This window comes from Castanea sativa, chromosome 3 (genome assembly GCF_040712315.1).
Source record: "Castanea sativa cultivar Marrone di Chiusa Pesio chromosome 3, ASM4071231v1".
In the NCBI taxonomy this organism is placed as follows: domain Eukaryota; kingdom Viridiplantae; phylum Streptophyta; class Magnoliopsida; order Fagales; family Fagaceae; genus Castanea; species Castanea sativa.
The window spans coordinates 49,404,498-49,423,497 of NC_134015.1; the positions used below are offsets into that span (position 1 = coordinate 49,404,498).

The following is a 19,000-nucleotide window of genomic DNA, read 5'->3' on the forward strand; positions in this document are numbered from 1 at the left end:
GTTCTTGATTCTGGGATTGTTCATGTTCAATTTTTTGTTTTTAATTTTTTTATTTAATTAAAATTAATTTAAAAGCTGAAATGGCAATTTTTTAATGCCAAAATAGATTTTTTAATTATTATTTTACTGTACCGTTAGCCACGTCAGCATTTTCTGTTAGTTGGGTGACGGTAAGGACTTAAATGTCACGCGTTAATTGGTTTGGGGACTAAAAGTGGTAAAAATAAAATGTAGGGACCAAAATAGAAATCGGGTCAAAATATAGGGACTAAAAGTGCATTTACGCCAAAATATTACTAACTATTTACGGACTAAGGTTGCATTTGATACTGGCTTAAAAAACTAGATTTTTTTACTATTTAGCTTTTTTTGGTAACTTTATTAAAAAAAACTTATTTTTGTAATTATTTAGTTTATTTTTGATACTATTTATAGGTCTTATTGTAATTTTTAATATTATTTATAAGTCTTACTGTATTATTTCAACTACTTTTTAATCATATTTACATTACTTTTGACAAAAAATATTCAATTTTAGTTGAATAAATTGTTCTCAAACATGCTCTAAGTTGGCTTGGGACCAAATTGACCAGCGTTGAAAAGTCTAGGATCTGTTTGGATTAACGCAACCTTGAGGGTCTGTTTGGATAGAACTTATTGTTGAAAACTGAAAACACTGTAGCAAAATAATTTTTAAATGTGTAAATAGTACTGCAGATCCATTTTTAATAAAAAATTGCTAAAAACGTACATAAACAGTGCGCGAACAGTACGCACTACGCGTACAGTGCGCGTTGTCCCCCCCGCAGCAGAAAAAAAAAAAAAAAAAAAAATCAAAACGCAAAACGCAAAACTTGAAAACGTGTATCCAAACTCTACCTGAGTGGAATTTACCGAAAAATTCAAAGAAGAGATAGAGAAAGTCGAGGGAGAGAGAGAGACCGAGAGAGTAGAGAAGAGAGTAACGGTGAGCGACTCACTCCACCAGTCACCGCCGCCGCTGGCCGCTTGATCTGCCAACCCCACCTCCGACGCCAGCCTCCATCCCGAACATCAATCCGCTTCAAGTATTTTTTTTTTCTCTCCTTCCAACTTCAAAACCAAACTTTGATTTTGATATGATTTTTCTCTCTCCCCACTCCATAATGTTTGTGAATCTGTGATTATGCCTATTTTTTATTTTTTATTTTTTCTTTTCTGAGGGTGATTGTGAATTAAATTTGAACACTTGAATCTGTGGGAGTCTCTGTGTTATCTGTTTTTGCAGCTACTGAGTGTTTGAGATAGTGAGAAGGGAGTTGTCTGTGAATTAAACAGTGCTTTTCGTTTGGAAACTTGTACCCAGTGCACGAAGCTTAGACTTTTGGGTTGGAAACTTATGTTATGTATAATGTCTAGATGCTTGTTTTGACGGGTAATGGTCACATTTTTGTGACTTCATGTTGAACTTATTTACAGTTGGGTAGTACATTGTGGAACAAGGATGGGGCGTGATGTATCCAATCATTAGGAATCTCCGGTTAGGGGGTGGGGGTATTTTCATAGAGGAGTCCATCTCGAAGAGAATTATCACCCACCCGACATAGGGGCTCCCACAGAAATGGTTTGGATGCAAGAGAGAAACATTCTGGTCGTGCTAAGTCTCCAAAGCGGGCACCTTCAAGCTCTCCTGTTGCTCGGTCGCCTTCTCCCCAAACAAAGCGGTTAAGGAGAGCTCAGGCTGAAAGGGAAGTTGAGAGAGAAATTGAGAGAACTCGCTCACCTTTTCCTGTCAAAACTAGCATCTAGACATTATACATCACATAAGTTTTCAACCCAAAAGTCGAAGCTTTGTGCACTGGGTACGACCATTATAAGTTTCCAACCCACAATACAAAAAACAACCCCCAAAGTAAATATTTTCAAAAATTTGAGCACGCTATTTTCCATTGCACATTGGTTGTTAGCTAAAGTTATCAATCATTTTGCTTTCGAAAATAATGTTGGGCTTACATCACCTAAGCCATAAAGTTGAACTAAGACCTAATTAATTCATCACTAAATTTCTAAAATCACTGTAAAATGAAATTATAAAAAATAATGTAAAAATTAAATTCTGAATATTACCCTACATTTTGTCATTCCCAATGTCAAAGCACAAAATTTCTCGGGAAAAAAAAACACGTAATTTACAAATTTAAAACCCTAAGGGTTAAGGCTCCGCTAGTTTCAACAGAAAATTCACACAGAAGAATGAGAGTATTTAGGGAAAATGAAACTTGGTGAGGAAAACAAAGGAGTGAAAGAGAAATTTATCGAGTGAGTGAGGAGAATCGGAGTGAGTTGGAGTGAACTCGTCAAACTCAGTGGTGATAGGGTTTGGGCTTTCTTGTAGTTTGAATGTGTGTGTATTTGTTTTTGTGGGTTTCACAGTGATTGAGGGGTTTTGGGGAATGCTAGAGTGTATAGACAATTTTAGTGGTTTCAGTCCAGTTAGTTTTGGTGACCAATGGGCATTGGCCATGTGGGAGTGTGATTGGAGTTGTCTTGGATCAGATTTGTGTTATACAAACCAAGTGAACATTCACATTAATTCGTACAAAAATTTATGTTTATTTTAAGAATAAAAATCTAATTTTTCTATTTTACTTAATTGTTTTTCAAAGATACACACGTCAGATTATCTATTCTACACTCTATTTAACTAAAATATAAATTTTTCTTAATTTTTTAATTGTTTCTTTTTCTTCACATGCAATAACCGCCATCCACTGTATATACTTGTTGAGGTATTAAAAAGCTGAACATAAGCTATACTGTTGGAGCCTTGAGCTTCTTAGCATTTTAAACTTATCACGTGATAGATGAAGATAATCTTATTTTGTCATTAACATGACTCACCAGCTTTTCTTTCCTAATACAGATTTAGCATGTAAGGGCCTGTTTGGTAATGGTTTCATTCCTACCAACAAACATTTTACTCAAAATAAAACCGAATAAGTAGCTAAGGCCAAACATGCCTTGTTGCTGTATTAGTCTTACAAGCCGACGAATTCCTAATAAAGTTGGTAACACTAAAATGTCTAGTAAAATTGGTCACAAATAGAGACCTAAAAGCACTGTTTAATTCACAGACAACTCACTTCTCACTATCTCAAACAACACACTTCTGACTTCTCGCTATCTCAAACGCTATCTTTCACTTATGTTAAGTATAATGTCTAGATGCTTGTTTTGAAGGGTAATGGTTGCATTTTTGTGACTTCATGTTGAACTTATTTTCAGTAGGTAGTACATTGTGGATCAAGTATGGGGCGTGATGTATCCAATCATTCGGAATCTCTGGTTAGGGGACGGGGGTCTCCTTATAGGAGGAGTCCATCTCGAAGAGAAAGATCACCCACCCAACATAGGAGCTCCCACAGAAATGGTTCGGATGCAAGAGAGAAACATTCTGGTCGTGTTAAGTCTCCAAAGCAGGCACCTTCAAGTTCTCCTGTTGCTCGGTTGCCTTCTCCCCAAACAAAACGGTTGAGGAGAGCTCAGGCTGAAAGGGAAGTTGATAGAGAAACTAAGAGAGCTCGCTCTCCTTCTCCCCAAATGAAGCGGTTGAGGAGAGCTCAAGAAGAAGGGGAGGTTGAGAGAGAAACTGAGAGAGAGCATGAAAAGAATCATGGCAGGGGGAGTGATAGGGGGAGACAAAGGGAAACTGGGGATGAGAGAAAAGAGAGAAGGCCAACAAAGCATGAGAATGAGGTTGAGAGAGAAACTGAGAGAGAGCATGAAAAAAATCATGGAAAGGGGAGTGATAGGGGGGCAAATAGGGAAAGGGGTTCTGAGAGAGAAAGTGGGGTTGAGAGAAAAGAGAGGAGGTCGAGGAGGGATGATAATGAAGTTGAGAGAGAGCGTGAAAGTAATCATAGTAGGGGGAGCGATAGAGGGACACTTAGGGAAAGGGGTTCTGATAGGGAAACTAAGGGCGATAGAAAAGAGAGGTCAGGTAGAGATGATAGCAAGTCTTCAAGATCAAGACATGAGCGGTCTACTTCTCCATTAGATCGTCATCACAAGAGCAGGCACAGATCTCAATCGCCTCAACCAGCTGCTGATTCCAGAGATCGTGACGAGGTGTCTGGTGATATCCACCCCTTCAAATGTCTTTCCTCATTTACTTGTTTTCTTATGATATTTTTCACTTCAGGAAAACCAATGCAAGAAAATTGTTTTGCTTTTCATTGTAAGATGGCGAAAGTTATTTTGCAGATGATCCTTGATTCCTGAACATTCACAAACTCATTATATTAATATTTATATGTAAATTTTTTTAGGGGTACTACCTGTATAATATAGATCTGAATTGAATTCATGCTCTTGTGGACTTCCATTCATAGTAAGGAGCAATTACTGTGTAACTAGTAGACTATATAGTACCTTCTAGTCAGTTGGATGATGTCACCTGATTTTATGAAATGATGGTTTTTGTTCCCCAATCTAACTACCCGCAAGAAGGTAGGCAATTGGGAGAGGTTGTAAAGAAAATAGGATTAAAGTAGAAGCATGCCTGTTATACTGAAAGTTTTAATGGTGCCTTTATTTATTTATTTATTTTTGTGAAACTAGGAAATCATATTTTATCATAAATGTAATTCATATTAGAACAATTTTAATGAGTTCAAATTGGAAAGATTGAATTAGAGTTTCCAGATTAATTTCAGCTTGACCTCTGAGCTTTACATTTATTTATTCTTTTAATTTTGGCATGCATTTCTCCAATGCTCATAGTCATAGCTGAAAACTAAATTAACTATCAAAGTATTTCAGAAATTGTGATTCTTGATTTCTGAGCATATGATTAGTGATGCATATTTGTGGATAGTGTTTTTCATTGCATTATTTATGAAGTGACTGACTGTGATATCATTGGTCAAACCTTTTCAGGTGACAAACTTAAGAGGATCTGAAGAGCGGTAAGCTGCTGATGAACTGCAAACTCTTTACTTAGCTTCAATAAGGAACTTGTTATCTCTAGTTTAGACTTTACTTTCTATGGAAACATTAATGATATAAGGTGAGGAATTTAAAAAAAAAAAAAAACAAAGAAGTCACTTATGATGTCCAAAGTAATCTTGTAACTTGGTATTTTAGCCATATTATATACTTTAGGTGTATGTTGATTGATACAGTCCATTGGAATCATTATGTTGTTACCAAGTTGTAGTGCCAGCTTTTTCAGAATTGCTTCTGCTTCCAAAAAGCAGAAGCTACCCTGCAGCCTGTTTGGTATTTAGTTACTTTCATAAAGTGGGTTTAAGAAGATTTTAAAGAAGCAGCTCAATGGTAGTTCTTTAACACTGCTGAGATTCTCTCATTCCTAAATCTTGAAAAACTGCAGCCTGACCAACTTGCCCCATTTCATTGAGTAAGCTTTCATCAGTCTATGATGTGATGGAAGTGGTGAATTTTGCATTGGAATAATGCCATCTTTTCCTTATATTTGTGACATATTGATTCTTTTTAAATGGATGGAGAAAGATAAGGAATTTATGCATAGCGTTCCCTGTTATGTGAAATTTTCAGTTTCCTCATCATAGTTATGTATTATACCCTTGGTTCTGGATTTCAGCTTTCTCTTTCCCCTGCCAACAAGGGACAATCATGTATAGCTGATAAACAATAGAATTAATATAAAAATCACAGCAGCTGCAAAGAACAGATAGAATAAAATTGATGAAATGAGATTTTACAAGAATTTTGAAGGATTTGGCTCCAAAAGAAAAAAGAAATTTCTGAAGCAAATCTTGAGAATCACTTAACTGATGTCCTTAAAAATAAAAATGTAAAAAAAAGAAAGGCAAGAAAGTAAAAGATGTAACCTGCTGCTCTGTAGTTCAAGGATCTGAGTTCACTCCAATTACACCAAAAATGCCTTTTGAATTTGCACCTTTTAGCATAAGTAAATTAAATCTGAGTTGATAGACTTAACTTTGTCTTTGTTTACTTTTATTTTTCTTTTTTATTCTTTCATCTTTCTCAAGATTAAGAATGCACTACTATTATTGAAATCAATCTTTGATGCTGAGAGTGCAAAAAAATATTTATTTATTTATTCTTATATAATTTTGGTGTCAATTGTATTTTTATTGATCAATTATATTTTTATTTTAGGTATTAGTAGTTAATTAGGTTGCTCGTATTGTATTAAATTCTTAGAGTCCCTTTCTTGCTTAGTGCTGATTGCTGACTCCAAGCAGGCTTAGGTGTTGATGGTTGCCTATCTATTAGTCATTGTCTTGGTTTTGGTTCTGGTCTTGTCCTGCATCACCCTTGACATAGCTTTTGACTGGGGATTGCTTGCTGCTTGTGCAGGAATAATGAGAATGATTCAGTTGCTAAGATGAAAGCTGCCCAGGAGGCCTTGGAAGCAAAGGAAAAGGTATCATTTAGCTTGATTATTGTTTTTTGTCATAATGCCATGATTATGGTTTGTTTTCTGGTTATCTGTTCTAACTTATCCCTCTTGACCTGAATACAAGTTGTGGCAAAACCAGGTCTTCGTTATCCTTGAATTCTGAGTAGTCTTATCATGGTGCAAATTTTGTTGTTTTAAATGGGTAAAGGCCAATGGCCCATACACCAACCAGCATGTCTGCCCCCTTGGGTGGGGCACGTCTGGGGATTGAATCCTCCTAACCCCTTTACCTAGCCAAAAAAAAAGGGTAAAGGATATGCATCATAATCCTATTTAATCACTGTTACCTTTATTGCAGCAAAAACCTTCATTTGAGTTATCAGGAAAGCTTGCTGCAGAAACCAATAGAGTCAAAGGTGATATTTTTATTTCCTAGAAGTTGATACACTATTCTCATTGTGTTGTTTGCGTGGTAGTAAAGGACTGTGTGCTTCAATTGTTCAATTGTATGTAAAAATGGTTTTTACCTTAAATTTTATATCCTTTTCTAACTAGGTGTTACTTTGTCAGGTGTGACACTTCTGTTCAATGAACCCCCAGAGGCACGAAAACCTGATGTAAGATGGCGGCTTTATGTTTTCAAGGGTGGTGAAGTGCTAAATGGTAAGTCTTATAGAGCTTATATATGCAAGTTTCCAAGTGCTCTCTCCTTGTTCTTGCTTCCCTTCTTGATTATTCCTTTTCTTGGTTAGGCCGGTTTTCAGTTCATTCACTTTAGAGTCATCAAGGTTTGAAGATTCTGTCGAATTATTTTAAATGACCTTCCTGCCCCCACTCGGGGTGCCCTGGCGTCAACGGTAAGAGAGAGTTCCTGGACTAACTGTAAACCCAGAAGTCTCTAATTTAACTCCTAGCTGAGGAATTTTGCGATTTACCCGATGCCTGCTCAGTGGGGATGTGTAGGCACTTGGGGTTTGCCCCTCAGGGGTGGTCCCATTGGCCCATACCTTGAGGGGGTTCCTTGTCATAAAAAAAAAAAAAAAAAAATGTCCTTCCTGTGGATGAGACATAATTAGCAATCACTATAATTTTTTTAAATTATATTCTCATAATTTAGGGAACATCTATATTGAACATTACCTTTTTTTATAAATGGAAAGTACGTGTATGTATCTTATACCACTAACATCTGTGAAATCAGGTGAAACTTCATTGCTTAAGCTGAGTTTGGATACAGCTTATGCGTCCGCGTCTGCTGCGTTTTGTGTTTTGTTTTTGTTTTTTTTTTTTCTTCTTCTTCTGCTGCTGTACGGGTCAGGGGACAAAGGCTACTGTTCATGCACTGTGCATGAACAGTAGCCGCATTTTGCTGACTTTTCAGCACATTTGTGGGTCCCGTGAACATGAGACCCACAAACTTCACTTTACAGAATTTTTTTTATTAAAAATGGGTCCCACGACACTATTCACACATTTAAAAATTATTTTGGTACAGTGTTTTCAGTTTTCAGTTTTCAGCAATAAGCTCTATCCAAACGGACCCTTATAATTGTAACTGAAAAAAAAAGCTTTTCCGTAAGAGGAAAGTTTTTTTGACTGGTCAATTTTAGTTCTCCTAGCCTTAAAGGATTAATCCTTTATCCTGCTTTCTTTTCATTGACAACTTTGTGTTTGATCATGTTCCATATGATGCAAGCACATTTTTTCATTAAGATATTTTCTTGTTTTGCATGTAATAAGTCCTTTCATTCTTCTTGCATTATTAACTTATGTTTGTGATAAATATTCTTAATGATCAAAAATAAGTTTTTATTAGTTCCTTGCTATTTATGTGCTCTAAGAAGTGCATATCTTCAACAGAGCCTCTTTATATACATCGTCAAAGTTGTTATCTTTTTGGGAGGGAACGAAGGGTGGCAGACATTCCAACAGACCACCCATCCTGCAGCAAGCAACATGCCGTTATTCAATTCAGGTATATTCATATTCAGCAGTTTTATATTTTTAATTGAAATTTTTGAACACTGTTTTAACTTTTGCCCCCTAAATTGTTAGGCAAGTGGAAAAGGAGCAACCTGATGGTGCAGTATCAAAGCAAGTAAGGTAAGACTAAAACTGATATGTGATTACTTTAATTCATTGGATAGAGATTTATTTTTTGGTAGTAGGAATATCTTTGATCTAATATCTAAGAGCCTTTTTTATTACCATGGCAGGCCTTACTTAATGGACCTTGGAAGCACAAATAAAACTTATATTAATGTAAGTTGCTCATATTGGTATCTTGTTTCCATTTCTTTATATATATATATATATATATATATTTTGGTTTTATGTTTTTTTTTTTTGGTGTGAATAGTGTTAACTAATTGAAATTTGCTCATCTTTTATTGCAATTTTGTGTAACATGTTCTCTTGTGTTTGCAGGATAATGCTGTTGAACCTCAACGCTATTATGAACTTATAGAAAAAGACACTGTTAGATTTGGTAATAGTAGGTAGGCCACTATTTAACAATTAAGATATGCTTTTGATCTCATTTAGTATTATTTTATTCAATTTGATGATGAAATTTGCAATTGAATGTGAATGTTTGTTTTAATGTGTTAGTGGTAGTTTGTGACTTTATTTTTTTTCAAAATGATTTGATATTTGCTTAAAAACACGTTATACTTTTTTGCCCCCCTTTCTAAAATGGTCCAAATAAAAATTCATCCATTTTCACGTAAGATTTGTAATCTCTACAACTTTTTTCTAATTGAAGGAAAACATTGGTTCCCTCACCCCTCTTCCGTATTTAGTACTGGGAATATAGTCTGCTGAATAGATTAAGGTGGAAGAGGTAATTCCTGTGTCTAGATGTGGTGATGTTCTTTGAAATATTTAGGTAATTCTTGGTCTAAATATGGGTTGTTGTGACTCTTATACTGACAACTCTTTTGAGTCTCTTCAGCAATATGCAAGTCATCTATTCATATTTGTACCCAGGGAAGTATGGAATTTCAGCTGTAGGTTTGTGGTTTTACTTTGGACTACCCAATTACTGTTAGCTAAGAAATCTTGTTTTGGTTTACATTTGGATTTTTATGACAGAAGCTGGGTGGGTGTTGATGGAAAATACAAACTGTAAAAAAGAGAGGAGGGATATTGAAAATGAGATATCTGTGATCAAAGCTAATTAATTGAGTGGAATCTAAAAGCATGTAAAGTTCAAGTGATGAATTATGATGCTTCCTTTAAATGTAGTGTGGCCCATCTCTCTCACATTCACACAACAAAGTTGGGTTTGTTCTTGAAAGTAAAGAAAAGGGAAGTAAAACTTAGTTCATCACTTGTCAAATTCTAGATATATAATATTGTGCAGCATGAGGGTAACTGAGTTGAGTGTTATTTTATCATTGGAGTTTATCCAGGCAGAAAAAAAAATTATTTACAATGGTTCTTAGAAATAGTACTGTTTGTATGCAAACAGTTGTTTCCTTGTGGGATTGATGAGTTTCGTTTTTCATTTAGTAGTTATATTAGGTAGTTTTGGACTTGTAAAGGAACTCCTGATCTCCTTCACCTTAAATTTTAGGGGTTTGATTTTCTTAGAAGATGAATTTGGTCATATTGTTATGTTGAATCAGAGGAATAAGGACAACTGGAAAATGTTGAATACATTTCAATTTTTTTGCTTAAGCAAAGCTGAATTTTTCTTGGCCATAGGATAACATAAAGATTTATGGTGTTAATTATAAGCAATGATTTGTTTCCTTGAAAAAAAGGTTCCTATCTCCTTTCTAAGAGATAAAGATAGAAATTATTGTGGTTTTTCTGCCAAAGGAATTCTTTTTGTGACGACCCCAAAAGCATGTTTTCTTGTAAAGAGGGAGCACTTGTTTCCAGAAACCTTTGTAGGCTCAATCTACCCCTTCCTTCTCTTCCTCCTCTTCCAGAACTGGTTTTTCCTGTGACCTTATTTGTGTGTGTTATGAGTTATGACAGTTTTAATCGTTTTCTTGTTCAGAAATTTAAATTTTTTTATAGAAAGAAGTAACTAGAATGAGCAGCTTCGAAATATGTAAAGACTGGATAAAAGAGTGTTGAGCTTTTTATATTGGATTCTGATGTGGTGAATAAGTTTGAGCATTTCTGCCTGATAGGCATCCTTGTGCACTATCTTACTGTGTACTAAACTCATTTAAAGAAAAATTCTTCCTTAAACATGGGAACTTATTAGTCATGTGTGTTTGGGAAAATTGATTTATTCATTGCTTGTCATGTGAATGTGTATTGAACTGTCAGAATTTTTTTAGAGTCACTGCACTTAAGACTTTCTTGTGTTCTGCTGCTGTTATGGTTTCTTGACCTTACTGTAGTAATCTGAACCGTTCCTGTTGCATAATTTTAATTTGTTTATATATATTTATATTGGTTTTTGTAGCCGAGAGTATGTAATACTGCACGAGGACTCGGCCAAGTGATGGGCAAATTTTGGCTACTCCAATGTGCCTCCTTTCAGCATGAGGAATGTACTGATTCATTGATGTGTGGGAACTATTTAAAGTGTATTTGTGCTGCGTTTTCTATGGATGCAATTCAGTTTGATTGTCTTTTTGCCAATGGTGCTGGAACGAACAGTTTAAATGGCTTAAGACATGTCTCTTCATATACAAATTATGGTCTACAGTATTTTTGTGGCAGAGTCTCACCTGATTCAATCTCTTTATTTTTCATTGCTTTGTGTCAGATGTTATTACTCCATTGATTAGGACTGTAGCTGCTAGGCGTATAGCTTGCATGAATTCTTGCTCTGAGATTTTTGGAAGTAGGGGCGAGGTTGGATCAGAGTTTTCTGCGAATTTTCTAACCCAATGTGCTATTCTGATGTTGAGTTTCACATTTGGCCTTAACCCCCATTTTTCCCTTTAATTATCGATAACTTAACTTGCGTATGCACATACTGAATTTTGAAACTACGATTAAAACCTCATCTTTCTCGTTCTTTTAAGGAGAAAATAAGTGTCATTTGGGAGAGATGCCAATTGAGTTTCTATCAAGGTTTACCACAAAAGAAAAGCCATTTGATGAATTTGATATTGTACACTAGTAAGGACCTCACTTCAAAGATTTATTTGACAAATTTGAGGCTATTTTAGCAATAACAATAGAGGATCTTCTAGGTACCCAGAGACAGACTCAATTTTTTCATTGCGATGACCTGAGCTGAAAAGGCAAAAATTGGGAATTCCAGAAATTTTGTACTTGCTGAGCAGATTTAAAATGGGAAATGTATTTTAAAGGTCATTGTTAGAAGTCATATTCGGTAAAGAAAAGGTTTCCAAAGCCGTTCCACATTTAGGAACAACCTAACAAGCACCATAATCTACAATGTATCGACTATGCACAACAAAATTTTTAGCATTCATGTGATTAGTGGGTTATTTTCTCATTGAATTATAACAAAATATTGAATCTCAATCCCTTCATACAAAGTTGTCCTTGTTTCATATGAAAAACCATTTAGCTGAGTTTGGATACAGCTTATATAGGCTGCGTCTGCGTTTTGCTTCTTTTTTTTTTAAGCCAGCCGCAAGGTTGGACTTTTCAGCCATGAACAGTGCACAAATGCACTGTTTATGAGTCCCACAAATTTTACTTTTTAGCAACTTTTTCATTAAAAATGAGTCCCACGGTACTATTCACACATTTAAAATTATTTCGTTACAGTGTTTTCAGTTTTCAGTTTCAGCAAAATAAGTTCTATTATAATTACTTGTTAGATGAATATCGTAAACAAAGAATGTACTTTTTATTTATTATTCTATTCTAATTATGTTTTAAAAATTAATATAACTAGTTAAATGGCTGCTTGATGTGTGGTGCAACATATTATTAGTTTTTTCCAATACTTTAATAAGTTTCTTAAGAATCTTGTAACTTAATTAGTTGGCACCTCAATACATTCATGATTTAGACCCCTTAGTTATTGAAGTATAATTTTTTTTGAATAAATTTCCTTTTTTAAAATATTGTAATCTTTAGTTAGTTTATAGACAAAATAGAAATCACACTATATATTCTAATATAGATAAGCACGTTTCATTCCTATTAAAAAAATGCATATATCCTTCAATTATTATTTTTTACGTTCTTGATTGTGTGCTACCAAATTTTTTCCCCTTTCTATTGGACATTACTTCAATTGTTGCATAATATAGTGTTTCACTTGTTTCTCACATAAAAAATAAATAAATTTGTAACTCATATAAATCTTAGAAATATTATATTAAAATTTCATTATGTTATAACAAAACGAATATATTTATTCTATTTCACACACACACACACACACACACATATATATATATATTACATGTGACTAAAAGAAGTTAGGAAATTTAAAGAACTAAGATTTATTTTTATGGCTTTTGTGTCAATTGTTGTCAAACAACTACATGAGTAAGAATGTCATATTCTAACTTTATTATTATCATTCCAGCTAAAAATTATCTCTTATATAGAGTATAAAAATAATCATATAAATTCATTCGATAAATATAATTAATGTACAACTATAGATAATTAATATAAGCATTTACTCTATTGGCTAATTTTAATGAACTAATACTTTGATATAAATGCAAACTTTGTTGATTTAGAACCCTAAATAAAGAGAACTTCAAGGAATGCACTACACAACACAATCTCATACTCTCTAATGTGAGGTCTCTACTTATATATATATATATATATATAGATTACTTGTCAAGGTCATGGTTGATGGTTCAATAATTAAGCTCTTAATTTGTTGTATATCCCCATTTGAATTATCAACTTGGCACAGATGGTGGAGAATCCGTAAAATGTGAATGTGTTAAGCTAAAAATATTATTAGTGCTTGTCAAAGTCATGACCCCTATAATTAAGTTATTGATGTGTAGTATATTTCCGTCCGAAAACCACTAAATGTAAAATGGTACTGGATGTGTTTAAATGGCCTATAAGAAAATTACAAGATCACAACCAATTCCACTTCAATTTTCACAATTATTTGATGTGGCAAATTGTGAGTGGTAGAAAAAGTGACAAGTTCATATGAAAGTGACAAACGATCAATCACACCCTATCACATAAGATTGTTGTGAAAATAGATGTAGAATTAGTTGTGATTCTAAAATAATTCATAATGTAATCCATATGATGGACTGTTTACATATAGATTACATTATGAGATATACGTATAGAGCATTTACCAAACACTCTCGTGGGATACCCAAATACATTAAGTACCATATATAGAGGCAACTATCATATTCTTCCATATTGGTCTCTTGTTTGCAACCTCTTTCGTGTAGTCACAGAGAAAGTATATAGTGTTTTAAGAATTTCACATCAGCACTTAGTTGGTGTTTCTAAGCCCAATAAAAAAGTGACATCTGTCTACACCTTATACACCTCACTAACTCAGGTTACATTAAACAAAAAGACAGAAATACCCTCTAATTTTCACCCCATCCCGCCACTCTCCTTTTCCCCTTCTCCAAAACATAAAATTTCATCTCTCTCTCTCTCTGTTTCTCTCGCCGCACTATACCACTTCAGTCACCACTCATTAGCACCTCCATCTTCCCTCTCTCAACTCCAAACCTTGACAGTCGCTGCCTAGTATCGCCGGTCATCATCAGCTCCGACGAGACCGACCTTTGTCTCGTCGAAAAGCGCCCTCTCTCTCTGTTTCTCTCGCACCACCGTAGCACACCAGTCACCAACACCTCCATCTTCCCTCTATCAACTCCAAACCTAGATAGCTGCTACCTAGCATCGCCGATCATCATCGGTCTCATCGGAAAACGCCTGAAATTGTCTCTCCGTTGTTTCCAACCATGATGCCGAAAGTTTTCTTGCTGCTTTCAACTCTGACTTTGCAAGAAGGTTTCTCCTCACTCTTTTTCATTTTATTTTCTGAATTTTCTGTTTACATATGTGTCCTGTTTTTTTATTTTTATTTATTTATTTTTAAATTGACATATACATTCTTTTGTAAAAAGGGAACTTTTACTGTTTACTAAAATGCTTAGTGAGGATGGATGCACTAATAATACAGTAAAAGGTTTTTTTTTTTTTTCAAAAAATTGTTCTTTTGGATTAAATTAAAAGTGGTTAGTATGATGTAGTTTTATAAGCTTCTTTCTTTGTTTATTAGTTGATTTAATGTATTTGATGGTTGTGCTTGATTTTCAGGTATTATTTATTTGTTAGATTTTTTTTTTCTTTCTTTTTCAGCTATTCATGTAAACCTTAAACTTTTTATGTTAGAGGGGGAGAAGCTTTAATATGTGTTTTTGTTTTTTTGTTTTTTACCCTAATATTGTTCTCTTTTTTTTAGGGCCCTACTAAAAATTTCTGAAGTATGAAGAAAAACTCTTTTGGATGGTATTTTGGACAATATACTGCACAGCTCATGGACAGCATCTTTGGACAGCATTTTGGTCATTATTGCACAGTGGAAGAACCTCTTAGATAGTATATTTGACTTGAAAATTTTATAGATAACATAGCTGAAAATTTGAACAAGTGATTGCTTAGTCAAACACTAATTATAGCTGTCATGTTGTAAAGCTTTTGTAACGAATGACATTACTCAAACATGATAGATTTTGTATATGTTTGAGTAACTTTTAGTTAAGGACTAATTATATGCAAATGATAAAAGTTTTTAATGCCAGAGTACTTTTTATTCTTATATATTAGTTTCTATATGTGCATGGTGGTGGAATTGCAATGCTAGATTGTTGCAGGTGTTATATTATTTCAGTTAAGGGAATGATATAATGAATGACAATATTTTAGTGCTAGACTTTTTTTGTTGTTGTTATTTTGATAATATAGTGAATGGCAATATGTTGTTATACCTAAAGAATGTTGATTAGATGATGTATTTATATGGGATTTGTAAACATAGGAACCAGACTATTTTTTTTTTATAGATTTCTTACAGGGGGGAGAAGGGGATTGTTTTTATTTTTATTTTTCCAGGGTTGTGTTTACAAGAAGACTTTTAGAAGCATGGCAGGTTCATTTTGTGTGTGAAGGTTGTTGACACCACTGCTACCACAAGGGATGGAGAAGCAAGGGTTGCTGCTACAAGTGCTGGAGTTGCTGCTGTTTTATGTAATCCACATACATTTGGTGGTGATAATTTTGGAGCTTTAGGTGATATAGTGTATGTACCTGCAAATAATTCTAGATTTTTTTTTTTTTTTTGTTGGTCTTTAATATAATTCTGCAGCTTTAGAGTATGTACCTGCAACATTACTATGTTGCTACATCAATAGCATAGAAACTCTTATGGGAATACCTATTCTGTCAAAGTTGAAAATATGTCATTGCAAATTGAAATACTTATTCTATCAAAGCTTGAGCAAGATTTTTTTTCTTGGACACAATTCTGGAATTTAGATTATATATAGTGTTGTTGTTTGCTGTAATACCTATAATTTAGATTATAGAAAATGCAACTTCTTTAATTAATGGTGCTGTTTGTCTTTGGTACCCAATGATTATACAAAGGTAAATTTTCATTGAATCAAAAGCTAACATAAAGATAAATTTTCATTGAACCAAAAGCTAACATAAAGATAAATTTTATAATACATCACTATTATTGGCATCAATATTCAAAAAGTTACATCAAGGTAACAACATATAGGCTGCTTTTGTTTTGCCAGCATGCATAAACACACCAAAACAAACTACAAAAAATAGCCAAGACCCTATTGATGCCTACTTTAGCTGCTTCACAACTATTGTGTAATTATCCATCATTGATTGATACTTCAGAGCTTCAATTTATCCCATTGCTTCATATTTGACATCTTCATCACTTTAATGAAAAATCTTACATAGTTGACAACCCCCTACAATAATCCAACAAGAAACAAAAATTTAATAATTAGTATAGCCAACAACAATACCAGATTTTTTTTTTGGATAGGTAAATAAAACTCCTCTGCCATTATGATGAAAAAGTACAAAGAAAAAGACAAAGCAGGCAATGTGCTAAGAAACATAAAAAATAGCAAACTAATATGTGGGAATACAAACTGTGTGATATCTTGAAGAGTGCAGAAGTGAAAAAACTCAAAGATGGAAAACTTGGATATCATGTTAGAGTTATGATACAAGGATCATTAACTGAACCTTTTGCTTATAAAACATTGTAAATAGTTTGAGCCATTATTCAAGTGCAGAAGATGCAATAGAATAAACTAAGAAAAGTGGGCTAAGCATTTATCTTCTCAATTGAATTTCGGAAGAAAATATGTTGGTATTATAGAAAATCATGGCTGAAAGAATAAGTGAAATGAATGTAAGTATAAGCCTTTAAATCAGGAGATAGATCAATGAGCTCTGGCTCAATGGCACTCATGGGTTCAAAAATCAAAACCCACTGGGTGCGAGTAACCTACAAATAAAAAATTAAAGTCAGGAAATGGACATATAACTTACCACACAACACAGTTACCAGCGACTAAAGCAATGCAGGCATTCCACCCTAAAGCAATAGAGAAAATAATTATTAATGGCTTAAAGGCAGGCAGTAAACAAGTGTCATAACATAGGCACCTAAATAAAAATTTCACATCCAAACAGACATGGAATTTTACAATCACAAATAGTATATGTCTAATCAATAAAAAAATTTCCCATCCATCCATCTACATGTTAATCTTGTATTATGTTGTAAAGACATTGAAAAAAAAATAACATGGCATATTATAGCGGACAGGCATTGCCAGTTTACATCTACTCAGTGTACGATATAAAAAGGAAAGCTAGACAAATGCACCCAACCAATGGCCTGATTAAAAATAAACTCAAAATCTAAACTATTTTTTTATTCATTAGGAATATAGAAAACTATACTTTAAAAGAATCCTTTCAATGTAAACTAGTAGCTAATTGCCCTGCATTCATGGCTAACCTGGACAAGTAAATAATCAGATCCAGCAAAGTTTATTCAGTCTCATGCTATACTCATAGTATACCAAGGCAGTAAATATACACAAAGAACCAATGATGATGCTAGACCTTTTGGAATCACTTTTCCCTAATTTCAAAGCAGCCTCACCAAATAAGTTACAACTTCAAGACATAACTCATTCATGTGGACTGTGGATGATGAAGAAAATTTATCAACACTGGTTAAGACAAGTGAAGGGACATGATCAGTGAAGTTGAACCTGATTGGGGGAAAAAGGTACTCACCACTATATTCAACAATTCCATCAGATTAGCACTTATCCTATCATCCAATAGAGGAAGCAATAAACATAGATAACCAGAGTTTTAAAAAAACTTTTGGACAATGTAGAACAGGTTATAGCTAATTCTCATCAATAATCTTAACAAAAGCAAGATAGATATCCAAATAATAGCTAAACGCATCACAAGTTGGGCCACATTTTATGTCTACACATGCTCTTTAACTGGACTTAAACTCAAAAGACATGCATCTACCTAAAGTTCATATCTTCTCTAATTCAGGAATTTGCTAACAAAAATGGTAGAACTGACTATGGAATACAAGAGTTTCTTGATATCCAAATCATTAGCTACAATGTACGAGTCCAAATCTTCTGTCCCACTTTTCCTGCTCCACTCTATACTCTACCAATAAAAACTTGCCACGTGTTCACCTAATTAATTAAATACTACTATTAATTAATAACGGGAGCATTAATAAGTCAATAATGATAGTATTTAATTACTTAAGTGCACATGTGGCAAGTTTTTATTGGTGGAGTATAGAGTGAAGCAAGAAAAGTGGGACAGAAGCACAATGTACCTGAACAAACATGGTGACCTTAACACATATCATTCTGCTGTAATATCTCAAATTTGTAAAAATATGTCACAAACCCATTATAAGTAGCATAATATTATGCAAGAATTATTCTTAAAATTCACAAAAAATTTAGTAAAATTATGGACTATGCGAAAAAAGACATTTTGGCCAAATATAAAGTTACCCACAAAAGAAAAATGGTAAATTTGACATGTATGAGAAAATTATACAAGAGAAAGAGAGTGACCTGGAATGTGAAAGCACCGGTTTTGTCATTGATGTTTGGTTACTCTGTTTCTTCATCTCTTTGAGGGTCGAGAGCTTGGATGGGAATCGTGCTTTTGACCGTTGTCCTTGAGAAGTGAACTGGGTTCTCGAAGAAGAAGTTGATTGTACTGGTTCTCTTTGCAAATTCAGGTGTTAGAAGCGGCAAGAAAACTTCTGCCGTCGGTGGTTGGAAACAACGAGAAAGAGAGACAGTTTTGGGCGTTTTTCTGACGAGACAAAGGTCGGTCACCAGCGACGATGCTAGGCAGCGGTTGTCAAGGTTTGGAGTTGAGAGAGAGAAGATGGAGTCAAGGAGGTGCTGGTGTGCTCTAGTGGTGCCGAGAGAAATAGATAGAGAAAGAGATGAAAATTTTTTGATTTTGCGAAAAGGGGAAAAGCAAGAGAGGGCGAGTCTTCGAAAAAAAATTCAGCGGCAACGCTAGGCAGTGGATGTGGAGCTTTGGAGTTGAGAGAGAGAGAATACGGTGGTGCGGTGAGAAAAAGCAGAAATA

At 34.3% G+C, this 19,000-nt stretch overlaps 1 protein-coding gene and 2 long non-coding RNA genes across 8 annotated transcripts; 2 read left to right on the forward strand and 1 right to left on the reverse strand.

Annotated features, from left to right (window-relative positions):
* The first annotated feature begins 874 nt into the window (after window positions 1-874).
* On the forward strand, window positions 875-11,218 carry LOC142628443 (uncharacterized). 6 transcript variants are annotated; one of them, XR_012843020.1, is made up of 11 exons: window positions 875-1,067; window positions 3,265-4,107; window positions 4,918-4,946; window positions 6,346-6,412; window positions 6,747-6,804; window positions 6,959-7,051; window positions 8,249-8,363; window positions 8,444-8,486; window positions 8,605-8,650; window positions 8,816-8,886; window positions 10,815-11,107. XR_012843020.1 is itself a non-coding variant. In XM_075802547.1 (11 exons), the coding sequence occupies exons 2-11, from the start codon at window positions 3,289-3,291 to the stop codon at window positions 10,852-10,854; spliced, it is 1,386 nt and encodes a 461-aa protein (XP_075658662.1). In that variant the 5' UTR covers window positions 875-1,067; window positions 3,265-3,288; the 3' UTR covers window positions 10,855-11,107. The 6 variants fall into 6 exon arrangements, 4 of the variants coding, with proteins under 4 accessions (XP_075658662.1, XP_075658663.1, XP_075658660.1 ...); XR_012843021.1 differs by having other exon boundaries at window positions 8,816-8,876; window positions 10,815-10,892; XM_075802547.1 differs by having other exon boundaries at window positions 8,444-8,491.
* Window positions 11,219-13,903: 2,685 nt separating this feature from the next.
* On the forward strand, window positions 13,904-15,093 carry LOC142626753 (uncharacterized). Its single transcript, XR_012842639.1, has 2 exons — window positions 13,904-14,305; window positions 14,760-15,093. It is a non-coding gene; the product is annotated as an uncharacterized LOC142626753 (long non-coding RNA).
* Window positions 15,094-16,013: 920 nt separating this feature from the next.
* LOC142629581 (uncharacterized) lies at window positions 16,014-19,000 on the reverse strand. Its single transcript, XR_012843078.1, has 3 exons — window positions 18,469-19,000; window positions 16,883-16,928; window positions 16,014-16,290 (listed from the first exon to the last, which is right to left on the reverse strand). It is a non-coding gene; the product is annotated as an uncharacterized LOC142629581 (long non-coding RNA).

Coding starts and splice junctions, on each gene's coding strand:
- LOC142628443 (XM_075802545.1), top strand. CDS start 3,289: ATGGGGCGTGATGTATCCAATCATTCGGAATCTCTGGTTAGGGGACGG. Junction 4,108..4,917: donor ATTCCAGAGATCGTGACGAG/GTGTCTGGTGAT, acceptor AAACCTTTTCAG/GTGACAAACTTAAGAGGATC. Junction 4,947..6,345: donor TTAAGAGGATCTGAAGAGCG/GTAAGCTGCTGA, acceptor CTGCTTGTGCAG/GAATAATGAGAATGATTCAG.